The sequence below is a fragment of the Phalacrocorax carbo genome, chromosome 12 (genome assembly GCF_963921805.1).
Source record: "Phalacrocorax carbo chromosome 12, bPhaCar2.1, whole genome shotgun sequence".
In the NCBI taxonomy this organism is placed as follows: domain Eukaryota; kingdom Metazoa; phylum Chordata; class Aves; order Suliformes; family Phalacrocoracidae; genus Phalacrocorax; species Phalacrocorax carbo.
The window spans coordinates 814,742-832,384 of record NC_087524.1 but is presented as its reverse complement, the minus strand read 5'-3'; the positions used below and the strand labels follow the sequence as shown (position 1 = coordinate 832,384).

The following is a 17,643-nucleotide window of genomic DNA, read 5'->3' as shown; positions in this document are numbered from 1 at the left end:
AAGCGTACGCTTAGGGGAAAAAACAAGTCTCCTTTGCAGCCTGTGGACAAGCAAGCCAAATAGTTGGAGCTAGAGCTGAGGGATCCTCTCATCTTGAACTAATTCTTAGCTGTGTGGCTTGTGCTTCGTTTCAAGAGTCGGCTGGAACTTCTAGGTTGGAGAAGGATTCCAGTTCTGGATCCCTCGGATCTTTTGTAGCTAAATGCACTATGGTAGCAGCAGTCTTGCAACAGCCGTTACCGCTGCTGCTGTTTAAAGCAAGTATTTCCTACCAGCGTTGGCACTGAAGCCATGAAAGCCACGGCTATTGTTGGATCTCTGTTGGAATAAAGCCGTGTTTTAAAATTCTGAAGCAGTGCATCATTCTTCAGGAGCATCGTTTCTCAAAAAAAACAACCACCACCCAAAAAACGAAAACACCCCAAAACCCAAGTTTTGATGCCATTTGTTTCCCAGTGGCAGAAGTCTAGAAATGAGCCTTGCAAAGGAACATTTGCTTTTTGCTAAATACTTCAATGAGGAAATTCTCGTTTTCTGAAGAGACATCTGCATCTTGAGTTCTATGAGTAGTTCCTCTCATCTCACAGTTTTATCCAGGAGGTGCTTTTTCAGCTGGGGAAGGGGCTGTTACAGTATTTACTTTTATGACTAGTTCTGTGGTTCTGAAATTTTTCTTCTGTTTGGGGGTTATGGTGTGTGGAACAAAAGAAAAATTGAGAGCCCATGACTCTGGAAGGCTTTGTGCAGTTCCGTAATTTCAGGCAGTTCTTGGAGAGAATCACTTTAGAGGGCAGAAACTCAATAGTTAAAAGGATAAGGAAAAGCTGGGTTATCTGGCGGACTAACCCATCTCAAAGGCAAGCCTCTGGAGACAGATCTGCTGTTACAGTGTCATTTCCCCCGGCCCCGTATCGATTACGGCTTTCGTTTTCACCAGGGTATTCGCCGCGGTGCGAGGCTTTTGCAGTAAACTAAGCATTCATCTGTCACGTGCAAGGGAGGTGATGTTAGTTGCTGCCGGCATTTTTGGCTTGTTGGTAGGTTAATTTTCTCACCGGCTCCTAGTAACACGATGCAGAACAATATGTCGAGTGTCTCTGGATGTTCTGCCATGCTGAGGCGTCATTTCTTATGGCAGACAAATCCATAGGAACTTCCCTTACTTTCCATATGGAAGATCTCCTTCACGACCTTGGACTTGGAGCATCCCAAAGCCAAACTATACAAGTTCCTACTTACCCTTCAGCTGGCGTCGCACGGCTACAGTGTTCCAAAAAACACATGCATTTTTCACAGTGGGAGTTTATGTGCAATAAACAAAACAATTTTACAGAACTGTTCTTTCTGAGGGGGTCTGTTACAGAATAGTCCTGGCTTAGACATCAACTCTTCCAGCACCTTCAGACAGCCTTACCCGTATGATGCAGCAGTTATCTTGATTGATTCCAGTTCACCAAAGCATAGACGTAAGCGCTATAACCTTGAAATCCTGTGCTGAGTCTGGGCCAAAGCATCCAGTCCCTAGTAGTTCTGTCTAACCGTCTGACCAAACTAGGAATTCCTGCTGCGGTTAGGCACCAGCCTGTGAAAATTTTTTCTGAAGGCTGTGCGTGGCAAGCTTTTCCTGGGTTTCTGAAAAGTTTTCAGAGCTATGGTAACTGTCCCTGAGAATCTTCCAAATACGGCTGAGAACATCATGTTCCGAGCTCAGGGAAGCTTTTGTGCCTGTTCGTTCTTGTTTCCCAAAGGTTTGTCTCAGAAATGCCGGAGCTGTGTGATTTGCTAAAGCGCTAGACGAGGCATGGTGGATTTCTGGTCTACTAGAGATAAAATGCACTCTTGGAGTTCATTTTATGCTATTTTTTCATTCTGAATCACTACAGTCTTGGTTCAGCCATATCACTTTCTTGCATTGAGAAAAATGGATTACATCCTTCGCTTAGCATGAGGCTTTTCTTGCTTTGCTACGGAGGAGTAGCTACAAGAATGGGATGGAAATTTTCTCCTCATCTCCCTTCTGATGCCTGACCAGGAGTTGGCAGGTGAGTTAGTGAACGTTCTGCAGAGACAGACACCCATTTACCTGCAAGAGTTGGAGACTTTTAAAGTGAAATGTTGAAGAGATGCTCCTAGGTTAGTTCAGCTCTGCATTTGGACTCTGCACAATCATTTTTAGTAATTGCTTAGCTCAAAGTTGATTTTTTTGTTGTTGTTGACAATTCTTTTTTGTCTCACTAACAGAAAGTGATAACCACCCACCTCTGGACCTGAAATGTACCATGATTTTGTGTGATATATATGGTGAAATAAATAACAAAGAAGAAAATCACTACTCCTGGTTCAGCGATCTAAAGAGTGACATGTAAGACGAACCTAATTTGAAGTATTGCTTGCCTAAGGAAGGGAAATATTTGCATGTTCTGTGCCACAGCCACGTGTGTTATTTTGATGAAGATGTTACTACAGATAAATCTATTTATGGAAGTCCTGTGCAGTAACTGTGACTGGGAAACTTATCTAAGGCAATTCTCCACAGAGCAGCATCTCTGATTTTTTTGGACAGATTCATTAAATTCTACCCACTGTTGTGAAACAGCCTAAACGCTGGTAGCATATGCTGTTGGGCTCCGTGATGGAGGCCTGCGGGTGAACAGGTAAATGTAACTTTCTCATCTTTGTCTTACAGGAGAGGCTTGGAGAAATGTTTTTACTTTCCCATCCCATCCCTTTGGGGAAAGAGAAAGAAATTATTTAAGACAGATTTTTTTCCTATGGCAAAAAATTATTTGGGAAGACCTGTGAATTCGCCTGGGAATCCACACGGGAAAACACAAAGGTGTTCCCATGCCCTCCTGCTTAACCTTGGAGGAGATCACCAAACCCACCAGCTTTCCAAGCACAACTGACTCCAGAACCCTGAAAACAGATTTTAAGTGAAGTAATGAATCCTCAATTTCCCGTGCCTCAGTTTGGGAACCAATGGTCAAGCCAAAATTCATCCTTCCAGATAAGGCAGTTTCTCCCCCTGCCTCGCACAGCGTGTCTCTGACTGCAGCTCAGAAATACTCCAGAGGTGGTTTGGGTTTCCTCTGTTTGGTGCTTTTTGCGATGGGATGACTTAAAATCCTGTCTGCTGCTACTTTGGTGACCAAAAACGGGATTTTCCAGCCATTGGTTACTTACTCCTAGCTTCCCAAAGCGTCGCCACGTACGTATAACAGGGTTACATTGTTCAACATATGTTGAGTTGTTAATGCACAGGTGAATGTGCCTGTGACTGCAGTGTGCTGGCTGTACAGTGGAGGTCAGAACCCCCGGAACACATTTAAGCACATATGTGTCAGCACCTTGAAAGATTCCTTTTGGGTGGGGAATCATTTAGCCTTCGGTGAGATATTTTCTGGGTGGTGATGCAATGAACTTGATAAAAAAGCATGACCCGCCCCCAGCCTACTGCAGGAGAGACTAAAATGGGTCATGGAAGAGAGAGCAAGGGTCAATATTCGTTTTATCACCTAGATGTGTCGACAGTGGTCAAGCTGGTGAAGAAGGGATGGCCTAAGAGGGGTCAGCTTGCAGAGTGGAGAGCGATAGACCGCTAGGTAGAACCAGGTGGATAAAATGGGCAAGAGGGGACGGGGTAAGTGAACAGGCTTCATCAGGGCGGGAAGCCTGTAAAGGCACGAACAGACTAAATGAGCCTTGGATAGAGCGTCACGAGGCAGGGGGAGGGTGATGACTCTGCAGAGCACCCAGCGGTGCCTGTAGGAAGCGACACGTGGCACATCGGGCTAAGCCTGCAGCAAGGGTGCTTTCCTTCCAAAAAGGAAGCAATGAAATAAGTCCAAGCAGAAGCGAGGGGTACTGGAAACGCAGAGGGAGGAGGAAGGAGAATGCTTCAGGTTGAGAGATGTGCTCCAGCTCTCCAGGGCTCCATCTGCCCTTGTAGTGGTGATGTACATGCAGGAAGGAATACCTTAGCGTGTTTGGGGAGCTAAGGCCAGGAAATGAAATCTCTGCTCGTAAAGCTGGAGACGGCTGCGAATGGAATCCGCAGCGGGGCAGGCTCCAAAGGAGCGGTGCCTCAGTTGCTTTGCTAAAAGATTTGATGGACTCAAGCGCTGGCAAGAGGGAAGAAGCAGGTCTCGTGCAGAAACTAGCAAACGTGTGTTGTTTCGGCCTCAGGACATGCTGTACGCGGGGATGTTCCATCAGCTCCCACACAGCTTTGCTCGTGGATGCTGTGCGGAAAGAGCTGTGTGCATTCTTGCTCGGCGAGGCTTGAAAAGGCAGTGGATTCGTTTGCATGTGTCGGGGAGGAAGGGGTTCTGCAAAGGAAAAGGCTGCCTTTGACGGTGGTGGTTATAGCTTGTTTTGTTTTCAGACAGTTGACTGTTGGTGTCACAGGTTGCACTGCTGGTGTGAAACTTCACTGACTGTTTTACCAGCTCAGATGAAAAACATACTTTCACAGGGCTTTTGTGTTCCTTATGTGCACTGATGAGGCACCTGCCAATCAAGATGATGTGAACCGATCTAAACGCCGAGAAGCAGCCATTACTCTGCATGCACTGCTTTGGCTGCTGGTTGCAAAATTCTGTCGTTGTTACTGAGAGCCGTCTGTGGGAGGGTCGAGCCGCTCTCATGTTAGGGAATGGATTTCCAGAAAGAGTCTGCTGTAGTGGGAGAACTTTTCTGTTTGCGTATGGATAACAGCGATAGACTCCTCTGAACTCCCTCACAGGCTCTAATTGCACAGTTAAGGATCCACATTTCATTTTGCTCCCTTCCTCTTCCTCCTTCAGAGCTATAATAGGATGTCCTCTCATATGCCCATCCATGTCTATAATAGAGCTTCTATACACAGGAGAGTTTGGGCTCCCCAGCATGTGTTGCCATCCTGGAAGATGTTAGCAAACAGTTTTGATGTGGTCAAAGAACTTCTGTTCTTAACTGGGTGACAGCCCAAATCTCTGCTCTTCTGACGAGGGCAGTGCTTGCCCTGCGGATCCATGACGCTGGCCAGGAAAGCTGTGGACCCAACCTTGCAAGCATTCAAGCTTTTATTTTTCAGCTTCCCAGACCCTCAGAAAGTAATGCTGCCAGGACCTTCTCGACAGAGCAGAGAGAAAGCACTGCCTAGTGCTTTTACCTCATAGGAATTGGGAATTCTGGAGCACAGAAAGGGATCAGTGTTTCCTTTTAAAATAAGCATTAGGCTCTGCTCTATGTCTGACAAAGTCATGGAAAGTAGCAGCCTAATGCAGAAAAAGTAAAAGCTGTTAGCATTAGTGTGTATTTGCCTTGTGTTCCTCTTGAAAAGCCTACAGTGATGGAAATGCCCTTGGTTCTTCATGGCAATCTTCTCTAGGGCTTCCCTGTTTTACTGCTGGAAAGCTTGCCTGAAACCTAAATCGGCCTTGGTGCAGCTGATGCTTGTTCTTCTTTTACATATTTGAAGAGGGCTCCTGTCACTTTGTCTGTCCTCTGTGTAGGTCTTGGGTCAGGTCTTCCAGAGTTGTACCTAAAGCCACCGGTAATCTTCTGCTAAGATGGTGAGAGCAAGAGCAGCAGTAAGATGCTTCTATGCATATGAGGCCTTGAGTGCTAAATTGGTTTCCAAAATTACCGTTCCTTTCATTTTTTTTTTTCAGGACACTCATCAATGGATGGGTCAGCTGCATTTCAAACCCCCACGAGTTTGATGAGGACGTGGACTCGTTTAGGGCTCCTCTTGAAAGTGCCCTCATTCTCCAGGCTTGATCTCAACAGGCGAATTTGGTGCTACAGCCCCAGTTTAGTGACCATCAGTGAGGAGTAAAGGGCGGAGAGTTTGGAATGAGCATCCTCAGGGAAAGCAAATGGTCAGGCAGCTGTGGTGTTATCCAGCGTTAGCAGTAAGTCCTAGTCACAATCTTGACTTGTCCGTTGAAATGTGTTCTTGTTATTCCTCTTTTTGCTTCATTTTTGCTAAGATTGGTACACCAAAAAAGGTGTTTCAGTCTTCCAGTGAAAATCTGAGACATTTCCCATGCGTGTTTTCTCTGCCTGTCCTGCGAGTGACAGCCCCTGGAGTAGCCTGGGACTTCCCCTCATGGGTGACCCAGACTCCCCCACCTGCCTTGGTGGACAGACCTCCCTGTCCTTCAGGTTTCTCCTCTGATCCTCCAGGTCCTGCTTGGAAGCACAAAGTGGAGGAAATGCGGCGTGTCTTCCACTCAGCTATTACCAGAACCACTGATGTTCGAGACTGAATGCAGGTCTTGGGTGTTAGCATGGACCAACTGCTGCGTTTATGGGGGCCATGGAACTAAATGGCCAGCCTGCTCCATCTCATACCACAGTTCAAAAGACAACGAGAGAGATTCTGAGGTGTTGGTGGATACCTGACTGCCATCACCTTGATTACAGCCCCCCGAAAACGCAGATTAGACAGATAAACATTGGTGTTAGAAGTTTTCCTCGGGGTGTTTCTTGAGCAGAGGCTACGATCGCATCCATCACATGCACAAAATTGTCTTGTGCTCTAGAGATTTTTAGCGTGCCCTTACTGTAATGTCTGGTACCTTGCTGGTAGTTGTTTACATGACATCTGTTTTTTATCTTTCTTGACCTCTCCCCCTGGGTAGCTGTGCAGGCTGTCTCCTCAGTGCCCTGTGCTACAGAAGGCGGGCAGGGAACCTGATGCTTGGGGTGGCAAGTGGGCAGCTCATGCCAGCCTCCCCTTCCCATGGGAGGGAGTCTTCTCCACACTCCCCAGCCACTTGTTTGTCTTTACCTGATGGGCTTTTCAGGAGCTGTAGAAAACTTTAGTGTATTCGGTTAGCAGAGCTTTTGACCATGGCCTTCATGCCAGGGTTTGATGGAGCATTTTTGGCCTCTGTAAAGGTTTGGAGACGATATTAATTTCCTGACTTTATCTTTTCTGGGAAGCCAATATTAAATGGGCAGTGCTGTGGGAGAGGCAGGAATTGCTTGCAGTAGCTTGCATTGCTGCTGAGTATATGCCTGAATCACGGTGTGCCTTTTTATGCTTGGGTATCATTCACTGCTGTAGACTAGAAGATAAGTGACAAATTTATGGAGAGCTGATGGCAAGCCATTGTCTGCCTGAGTGAAGGGAGGGTGTAGAGCCAGTGCTGTAATGGGAAACACTGCTTGGAGATGCTGCTGTCGGAGCTTGGAAGTACGCAGTTGAAGGGGTAAAGAGTTATGGCACAGGGAGATTGTGGTCTGCACGTTCACCCCAAGAATCCCCCACTGAACCTGTACACCTGTCAGCTCTCCCTAACCCTAACCAAGTTTGTCATCTGCAAACTTGCTGAGGGTGTACTCGATCCTACCATCTATGTCATTGATGAAAATGTCATCTGGGGCAGCACTGGTCCCAGTACGGACCCTGAGGGACAGCACTCGTCTCCGGTCTCCATCTGGACATCGAGCCATTGACCACTACCCTCTGGATGCGACCATCCAACCAATTCCTTACCCACTGCACAGTCACCCATCATATCTGTGTCTGCCAATTTAGACAGAAGGATGCTGTTGGAGATCATGTTGAAAGCTTTACAGAAGTCCAGATAGATGACAACCGTTGCTTTTCCCTTGTCCACTGATATAGTCACTTGATTTTAGAAGGCCACTAAGTTGTTCAGGCAGGACTTGTCCTTGCTGACGCCGTGCTGGCTACCTCAGATCACCTCCCTGTCCACCATGTGCTTTAGCCTAGCTTCTAGGAGGATCTGTTCCATGATCTTGCCAGGCACAGAGGTGAGGCTGACAGGTTGGTAGTTCTCCAGGTCCTCCTTTCTGCCCTTTTTCAAGATGGGCACAATGTTCAAAGTTCAGGACTTCACCTGGCTGCCATGGCTTTTCATATATCATGGAGGGTGGCTTGGCAACTGTATCAGCCAGTTCCCTCAGGACTCTGGGATGCATCTCATCAGGTCCCGTAGACTTCTGTATATCCAGGTTCCTCAGGTAGTCATGAACCTGATCTTCCCTTACAGCAGGAGGGGCTTTACCACCCAGTCTCCATCCTGTGGTCCATCAACTCAGGAGAGGTGAGGAGAGAGGTTACCAGTGAAGTCTGAGGCAAAAATGTTGTTAAGTACCTCAGTCTTCTCCTCTGTTGATACTAGGCCACCATTCTTGTTCATTGGGTGGATACGCTTTCTTTAACCTTCCTTTTCTGGTTGACATACCTGTAGAAGCCCTTCTTGTTATTCTTTGCATCCCTTGCCAAATTCAGCTCCAGCTGCGCCTTGGACCTCCTGACCCCATCCCTACACAACCAGGCAGCACCCCTACACACTCTCCAGGATGCCTGTCCCCGCTTCCTCTGCCTGTGCAGTTCCCTCTTGCTCTTTAGTTTGACCAGTGTGTCTCAGCTCAGCCATGCGATTCTTCCCTTTCTTGCCTGATTTCCTACACCTGGGAACTGAGAGCTCTTGCGCTGTATGGAACGCGTCCTTAAAGATCTGCCAGGTCTCCTGTTCCCTTGTCCCTGAGGAGCGTTTCCCAGGGGGTCCTGCTGACCAACTCCTTGAAGAGCTGGAAGTTTGCTTTCCTAAAATTTAGGGTCCTGACTATATTCCTTGCTCTTCCCATATCCCCCAGGAATATGAACTCCGCTGGTGCGCGATCGCTGCAGCCCAGGCTGTCTCCAATCTTGACGTCACTTGCATTGGTGACCATCAGGTCTAGTATTGCATCCCCTCAGGTAGGGCTGTCTATTACCTGGCTCAAGAAGTTATCCTCAATGCATTCTAGGAATCTCCTGGATTGCCTACAGCTCACCATGCTGCTTTTCCAGCAGATGTCAGGGTGGTTGAAGTCCCCCAGTAGGACGAGAGCCTGTGAGCACGAAGCCTCCTGGAGCTGGAGGAAAAAGGCTTGGTCAATAGGCTCCCCTTGATCAGGCGGCCTGTGGTAAACACCAACCACAAGGTTCCCTTTGTTGCCTCTGTCTCTGGTTCTTACCCATAAGCTTTCCACCTGCTCATGGTTATTCTTCACGGACAGCTCTTTACACGATACCGATTTCTTGATGTAGAGAGCAACGCCCCCGCGCCTCCTTCATCACCCGTCCCTTCTGAACAGCCCATAGCCATCGATAGCCACATTCCAGTCACGGGATTCGTCCCACCAAGTTTCCGTAATGGCAGTCAGGTCACGGCTTTCTAGCAGCCCGGTAGTTTCCAGCTCCTCCTCTTTGTTTCCCATGTTGTGTGCGTTTGTGTAGAGGCATTTCATCCGGGCTGTTGGCCGTGCCGCCTTCTTAGTGGAACACCCCTTGTTTCCCTTGAGCTGTTTCTTGGAAGTTTCCCTGTTGGCTCCTACTACCTAGGACCTGAGGGGATGGCAGGGAGATGTGCCGGGGAGGGTGGGTTAGGTTGGATATTAGGAAAAGGCTCTTCACCCAGAGGGCGGTGGAGCCCTGGAACAGGCTCCTCGGGGAGGCATCACGGCACCAAGCCTGATGCTATTCCAGAAGCACTTGGACAAGGCCCTCAGAGACACGGTGTGAATTTGGGGTGTCCTGTGCAGGGACAGGGGCTGGGCTCGGTGGTCCTTGTGGGTCCGTCCCAGCTCAGGACGTTCTATGAGTCTATGATTCCATGTCAGGAGCTCCCAGCTCACTTCGACTGTGTTGCAGTGTCCCCAGCACGCCTCTGGCCAACAGGCTGAGGGCTCGTACTGGCAGCCCATCCCTCTAACTATTGTGTATCATCCCACAGCTTGTCACAGGGAAGCCTGATATGTTTGCCCTCCCGTTTTGCCTCTAGTTTAAAGCCCTGTTTTGTCCCACCTTTCTTAATTTCTCCCTTTCTTTAGTTTGGGTTTTTTTTTTTTCCTTGCTGCAGCCGAGCATCTTGCACATGATCTATCTGCCCCATTTCCCAAGCCTTGCTGTATATGGATCATCCCAAAGCCCAGATTTCCAGTAAGACAGCCCAGTTACCCCTGAGAGCTGCTGTAATGCACTTAAAAAGCGCGTGAGAGGGACAGGCGCACACCCTGACATTTTGTCCCACCTTTCTGAATTTCTCCCTTTCTTTAGTTTGCGGTTGGTTCCCCCCCCCCCTTCTCCATCCGTGGTCTCGCAACTCCGCTCACACGCGGATTTTAGGGCTGCGATGTGAAATGTTGTTTCTCCCGGCAGCGGATGAGCTATTTCTCTTCGGCTGCCCCTGAAGCAACGGTTATTTCGAGGGAAAATAGTAACAGTAACTGTAATATTAATAAATTTGATTGCGTTTCTTTATTCCGTTGCTCGAACGGGAGCTTTTGCCGGCCGGTTCGGACCGCGGAGGGAAGGGGCGGGCGCAGGCGCGATTGGCTGGGCTTGGCTTGAGTGACGGCGGCGGCCCCGCCTCCCGCGGCGGCGGCGGCGGCGGCCCCGCGCTCCGCTCCGCTCCGCTCCGCAGCTCGGCCCGCACCGCTCCGCGCCGCGCCGCGCCGCGCCGCCATGGGCCGCGGGGCCGCCCCGCTCCGCCGCCTGCTGCTGTCGCTGCTCCTGCTGCCCGCCGCGGGGGCGGGCGGGCGGGCGGCCGCCGTGCGGGTGGAGGAACCAGAGCCGGCGCGGGAGCCGACGGAGTACCGCGACCCTTGCAAAGCCGGTAGGGCAGCGGGCGCGCTGGCTGCAACTCCGGGAGAAGTTTGCAAGCCCGGCGGTGGCGGGGACAGGTGTCCCTGCGGAGCGCTCCTCGGCGCCCCCGCGCCGCCCGCGACCGCGCCGGGGGACCGGCTCCGGGCTCCGCTGGCCTCGGCGGGACCCCCCAGCCGGGAGCCGCCTCGGCATCCCGCCGCCCCCCCCCCTCCCCGGCCCCGCCGGACCCCGCCGCTGCTCCCGGTCCCGCCGGTGCGGGGCGGCGCGGCGCGGCGCGGCGGGGAGGGTCTGGTTGCCCCCCCAGCCTGCGCCCCCGCTGCCCCCGTTACCTGCGGGCTGAGCCCCGGGGAGGAGCCTACGCCTGGGGGGTTAAAAAAAGAATATCCCCCCCGCTCCCCCCATCCCTCCACTCCCCCACCTGTTACCGCCCTCCCACCCGCATCCCCTCCGCAAAGCCAGGGAAGTGCCCAGCGGTGCTTTGCATCTTGCTGCTGGGGTGTGCCCCCTACCCCTCATATAAGCATTTTCGGTGCCTTTTTGCAGCCTGTTGGCTGCTCTTTCAACTTGTCGCGGGCTCTGTCCGGCCCGCAGCGGCGGAGCGGGCCCGGGGGCGGGATCCCCCGCCGGCGGCGGCGAGCCCTGGTGCGGGGGCTCCCCCGGGGCCCCCAGCGGGCCGGGAGCCGGTGCGACCCGCCCCGGGCACCGGCCCGGCCTCCCGGTGGATCCAGAGACTTTCTAGCTGTCTGTGTGCGAGTTACCGCATTCTTTCCGGGAAGCCTCCAGCTGCTTCCTCCATCCCTTCTTCAGAGTTTTCCGTTCCATGTTAGGCAGCACTCGGTCGTTTCTGAGCTCCTTCTAAGCCTTTTTAACCGTTCGGTTTCACCAAGAGCTCTGTCATCCCGAATATCTGAATTCGAAGGGAGTATGACTCCAGGTTTTCTCGTTGGAAGACTGGGCAGTACCCTTGATGTGGCTGTTACTCCCTTTGGTTCTAGCTCTCGGTGACCACCGTGGTCTTGTGAATTGCTTCTCTGCTGGGGAGCTGGCAATCGATACCTTGTTAGTCTTGTGCCATTTATAGGTAACTTTGTGCAAACTCCTATCTTCTTAACATTGTAGGAATCGAAAAAAAGGAAGGAGTTTCTTTGTGTGGTGTTCTTGGTCTTTTGAGTTGGGGCTTTGCCCCCTGAATGGTTTCTTAGCTGCTCCTCAGTGTCCTGTGGTGATAGCTTTCCTTGTTATCAGCTCTCTCCTGACTGCTCTTAGGGGGCTTGTAGCTAGATCAGCTCACGTAGACGAGCTCTGTCAAGGCAGCGTCTATCAGAGCCCCGCTGTCTTGTATAGCAAGTTGTTTAGCTGGCCCTGCACGCAGGCTGCGTTGTGAATGGTGGATTTTATTCCAAAATTCAGCTCAGTCCTCTTCGCTCCACAGAGGTTTTTTTTTTTTTTGCACAAAGCATTCTTTTGATCAGTAAGTCATTGGTGATCTGATATATGGTTTGGTGGCGTTTTTAAAATTGTTTTTAATCAGTATGGGACCCAGCCCACGCAAGCATGCCTTACTGTATTTGTGTCTGCTTCTAAATGATAATGAATTCGTCTCTCTTTCCAGTGAAACTAGGTCTTAGTGATACGGCTCTGGTTCAGACCTGGAAAGCTGCAGGTGCAGTGCTTTGGCCTTCCCAGCTGAAAACGTATTATCCTTGCTTGGACAGAAATATGCCATCGTCTCCAGTGTGCCACACTTGCACTTGGGACTCTTGGGTGTTACTGTCAGGTCAAGTACACAGAGGATGAGGAATGCTCCTTTAAGGGCTGCATAGAGAGCATTTACTTTAATTGATTTACCTACATCAGACAGGGAACCTGTGGCAGGAAAGGAAAAAAAAGAATCAATTTCCCAACCTGTCATTTACCTGCCTTTGCTGTAAGACCCTTTCTTTTTCCTGCAGCCCCCACCATTTTCTAGGCTCTCTAGCTCTCACTTCTTCATGAACGCGGAGAAAAGCCTGGACTACAAATGGCAGCCTCCCTTCGTTGTACATACTCACCTCCTCTCCTCGTAGGCAGAAAAAACTAATGTGTGTTTTTCCTGTCAAGTCCGTTCAGTCAGGATCAATTGCAGAAATGATCTTTATATTCTGACTTGTCAGAGTTTGCCTCTAATACTTTTCCAATGTCTTCTTTCCAATAGAGAGGAAGGAGAGCACAAGACCGCTGGAGGTCACACAGTCGTCCCCTGGAGCCCAGGGCCGGGCTGGTGTTTCTGACCGTGCTGGCCACGCACCTGTCTGTGGTGGCTGCTGGGCAGCCTCGCCCGGCGTTGCCTTGGCGTTCCTGTTGTCTGCCTCAGGCTCCGGTACTGCGGTTTAAGTCTGCTTTTTCCCCCCAGTCCGCGTGGGTGTGGAGGACAGTACGGTGCACTCTGTTTTGCTGCAGCTCTTTTCACCGGTGAGCACTGTTACCGGCTTTCTCAGGTTTCAGCCGTCTTTTCTATGGACGATATGACTCAGACTCTTTCAGTCTGTCCTGACTGTGCTTTCTGGCTCTCTGATCCAGTTTCTCTCCACGTGGGCTGTATCATCTTGAAGCGCAGAGCACTTGGGCTACAAGACACGCCTCACATGCCATGTACTTATCTCTGTGCACTGAATAGCTCTAGTTTTTAAAGCCAGCCCCAAAATAGAGCAAGACTTTTACCACATGGACCTGTGTTAGACCCTGTTAGGCCTCTCCTCCTCCCCCTGCCTTGCATCGGCAGCCTTCTTCCTTTTCCAGTGCTAGACCATTAGTAGAGCTAAGCAGGTGTTCACTGCTGAGAACACCACCCCAAAGGGTCAGTCCAGCCAAGGTTAATGAGCAAAGAGATCTGTTTCTGTAAGTGAGACGAGGTGAAGACACCTGTAACGGAATTGCCCCTCTGAGATGGGCTATGTCAGGGCGGTTGTCTAATGCATCTAGTGGCAGTCTGTCGTGCTCTCTTCCTGATGTGCTATAGCAGTGACAAGTTGTCCTAACTTCCTTGGGCCTGAGCTTAGGCACTGATGGGATGGTCTCAATATCTGTGTAGAAGCATGGCTGGTGAGAGAGCAGTGCTTGCAGACCTACTGTGAAAAGCTCAGGTGCCTGGTATGTTTTGCAAGGGAAGGTTTCTGATGGTCTGTGGAAACAGAGCTGGCACCGTGTGACTTGCAGTGGTGTTTCTGTTGCTGCTGTAGGCACGGGCTCCTGTGCACGGTCTTGTGGCTGCAGATTGTATACAGGCTCTCAGCCCATTGCGAACACAAACTGCTGCTCCACGTACGTGTTTTCCAAAGCTGTTAAAACTATAGTGCTTTACTTCTTTTTTTTTTTGCTGCAGGCTAATGGCTGTGATCCAGAGGCCGTGATGGATTTAGATCTGGCAGGTTATGAAATGAAAGCTTGCCAATTCCTCACCCTTGCAGCTCATGCCCTGAGGTTGAGTGCAGACTGTCAATGGTTGATCTGCTAGACTGGGAGTGAAAAGCCTCGCACATGATTCTATGACATGCTCCTCTCTGTTGGAGTAGTTAAGGGTGAAATAATCTCCAGCAGCAAGGCAGGACGGACAATGCTCCTAAATCACTGCAACTACTGAGCTGCTGGTACAAGTATGTGTCTAGTTACCAGGGCTCTGCTGATGGGCCATAATGAGCCTGCTGCTCAACCTCTACACTCCAGCTGTCCAGGATTTCCTTTTCTTAATCTGTGGCTGCTTTCCTGCCTTTTTGACAGGGTAGAAAGAGAGGGAAAGATGCCTGAATGGCTGCTAAAGGGGCCGTAGAGGCAGGGCTGCACTGTCGGTTTGGGTTGCCAGGAGAGGTGACAGTGCTGACTCTGCTGAGTGGGTTTTGCTGAGTGTTGCAGCAGGTCACTGGAGCTTGTCAAAGGGAACAGTGCAAAGGATCCTGCCCTGATCTGCTCCGTTATAGGTGGAAAAATGTCGTAAGCCTGGCATGTGCTTGGATAGATCTGCTGATTAGAGGGTCCAGCTTAAGATACCTGGGCTAGGGTGCAGGCTGCCTGACAGCCAGGCAGCGGGAGGAACTATGGATGCCTGCTAAACAAAACAAGCGCATCCTTCTGGGGCTCCTCAGGCGAACTGGAACCAAAGGAATTAAATAGGCTGTAATTTGTTCTGGTAGTTATTTTGGTGCAAGCTTATATGAACTTTAATTTAGGATGAAGAGCAGAATCTCTGAGGTTCAAAGTGACCTCTGGAGATGGTATACTCCAACTTAAGTCAGCAAGGGGAGGTGGGAGACATAAATAGGAAGGAAAGCTGGGCACTGAATAATTTGTCCCCTGGATATTTACAGGGTTGATGACCCATTCCCTCCAGTAGTAAGCCTATGATGAGGCTCTTTTCCACTTGCCAAATCAGCAGGTGAGGAGAAAAAGTTGTGGTTTGGTCTCAGCATCTTGGTTCCTGGGTCATTTGGCTCTTAGTATGGTGCCTCCTGCCCTCTGTGAGCTGGTGGTGCAGTTGCTTGGCACTTCCCTCAGTGGCTCGTCTTTGAGGGTGGGGTCCTTTGGGGGTGCCTGTGTTGGAGTCCCCTGTTTCTTGGCGCAGTTCTGTCTGTTCTGGCCAGGCAGTTTATGCTCGTGTGACATGTCCTGCCTATAGGCTGACCAAGTCCAGACATGGGCCAACCTCCGAGTCTTGACTCCCAGGCCAAACAGGCAACGCAGCGTTTCTCTGCAGGTGACTGCGACAGGAGGCAGGCAGCCCTGCTGCCAGCCTAGCCCTGCACTCCTGAACCAGATGCCAGAAGTGTCAGGGCTCCTGCTGCCTGTGCCTGCCTCAAGTACCCTTCGGGACGGTTTGCATTGCTGAGGAGAGCCGGACTGAGCGGGAATTGCCTATAGGCACAAATGAGCCTTGCAAGCAAGTTCAGTTTCCTTCCATGAGACTTTGATCAGAGAGGCGGTTTTTGCTCTGGGCTGCTGCTTGCAGAGCTCCTGCGCAGGCAGACCTGGCGTGAGGGGGCTGTGAAATGGAAGCAGGTCTCTGGCAGGGAGATGGCGCCGGCAAAGTGACTTAGTCCTGAGGGATTTTGCGGAGTGCTGGGGATGTGAGCTCAGAAGGGGAAGAACTGAGTCAAGGGGTGTGAGGGCGCAGGCCCTGTTAGGGAGCTTAGCAGTAGTCCCGTCTCCCGTTTCTTTATCACTAGAAGAGTTGTTAGAGAAGCGGTTTGGCGACGGTAGAACAGCTTTTCCTGCTGAGCCATTGGTCCTTCAAGGGCAGATGCAGTTTGTCCAGTTGCAAGGTACTGCTGTGCATCCCTGTTTCTGTTCCACCTGCTGATTTGATCCACCAGCTTCTAAAAGCCCCACACCAGAGGCCCCACACCCTGAGTGCTGTCCTGAGAGAAGCTCTCGCAGAGATACATAACTTGTGCTTTGCTGTCATTCGTTCCTTCTAGCTCTCTCTTCGTATAGGCACAGCACTTTTTGTTCTGAAGGCAGCAAATTTTGTTTGGGTTGCGGTGCAAACATCTGAAGTCACGTGCAGACGTTTCTGCAGGAAGCTGAGGAATTTGCTGTTAGAAACTGAAAGCCTTGGGGGTGGGGGTGATCAAATGAGAAGGGGAAGACAGGATCAGTAAAGTCCAGGTCGCTTGAGTATTGCTTGGATTTTGAGTGGGATGCAGATGCCGCTTTCTTTGTTGGATGCACAGATCCATTGTGTTAGTTGTGGAGGAAGGAGAAAGCTCTCACAAGCAATCATTCCCCTTATATTTTTTCCCTGGTAGGTTGCAGGAAGGGTTAAATGCTGTAGGAGGAAGTTGATTGAACCATTTTGGGTGGTCTGGGAAAGAATGAGGGAACAGGCTGTTCAGTCTTTAATTTACCTGTTTTGGGGAGGTGACAGCAGTTACAGAATGGAAAACAGGTGGGTGACGAGTACTGGAGATACTCCGTCTTTATATGCGTTCAGTGATGCAGCTGTTTGCTGTTGGGGAGGCTGTATTTTGCAGTGAGGTAGAGCTGCAACAGAAGTTGTCTCCTCAAAGGGAAGGTTTAAGGTGACTTTTATTATAATCCTAACTAAGCACAAGCTAATGGCTGTGGCTTAAAGAAAAAAATAACCACTAACCATTTTCTTGCAGCTTGAGATTCCCAGGTACAGAAGCCATTGGCCTGGGGAATTTGAGAAAAAACCTTTATGATCACTGGGCAAAGGAGCGCTTGAGATCTGGGTCTGAAGTCCTTCCAGTGTTAGCTGCCTAGCTGGGATCTGACAAAAGCGTGCTTGATCTTTGACACTTCTTGGGGTGTGTTGGATCTGCTTGTCCTGTGTGAGATGTAACACTCTGTGCTATACCTATGCCTTGGGATTTAGCAATGGACAAGACAAGGGATGGTCGGACTTGGGGAAGGGGCACATTTATTTTGTTAAAGAAGGCTGGTGGGGTGGGGAAGAGGTGTTTGGAGTTGTCAGGGGTACTTCTCCACAAAGACCTTGTAGAGCTTTTATTGAACTTTGTAGTCTGGGTGCAGCTCACAGCTGTTTGCCCTTGACCACAGCCTGCGCAGGTTTGATCAATGAAGACTGGCTGCCTCAGGTGTTCTGTGGCATAAGATTAGTAAGTCACAGAGCATCAGCCAAAGGCATTTAGAAACTGTGCCGCAAGTCTTCCAGGCTTCAAAAGTCCCCAAAGCCAAGGATTTTGGTTTGAGGCACTTTCCGTTTCTGTAGTTCTAGTCTACCTTTGCAGTAATGCTTGGAGGTTTTTTTTCTCCTGCTGTCCTCGTCTCCCGTGTAGTGTGTCTACACCTTGCTGGAGGGCTAACCCAAGAACTAGCTGCATTTAACTGGTAAGTCACCTCTTTCTCACTGCTAAAACTGTGCTAAAAAGGCTGTGGCTGTGGGGTACCCTGTCTCCTCTCCCACCCTAGCAGTAACTCATGCCGTTCTCCCCGTGCTCTGTAGGTTCTTCCATCCTCACTCAGCTGAACAGCAGCCCTGCGCTGTGGTGTGCATTTACCTGCTGCGTAGCGCGTGA

At 50.4% G+C, this 17,643-nt stretch overlaps 1 protein-coding gene across 9 annotated transcripts in view; it reads left to right on the top strand.

The window, feature by feature from the left end:
* The first annotated feature begins 10,379 nt into the window (after positions 1-10,379).
* Positions 10,380-17,643, top strand: part of TLL2 (tolloid like 2) — a 106,302-nt gene continuing 99,038 nt past the window's right edge. For all 9 annotated transcript variants that reach the window (XM_064463654.1, XM_064463650.1, XM_064463653.1 and 6 more), the window contains exon 1: positions 10,380-10,622. In XM_064463654.1, coding sequence (XP_064319724.1) covers positions 10,472-10,622 — 151 coding nt within the window. In that variant the 5' untranslated portion in view covers positions 10,380-10,471. The remainder of the gene's footprint in view (positions 10,623-17,643) is intronic.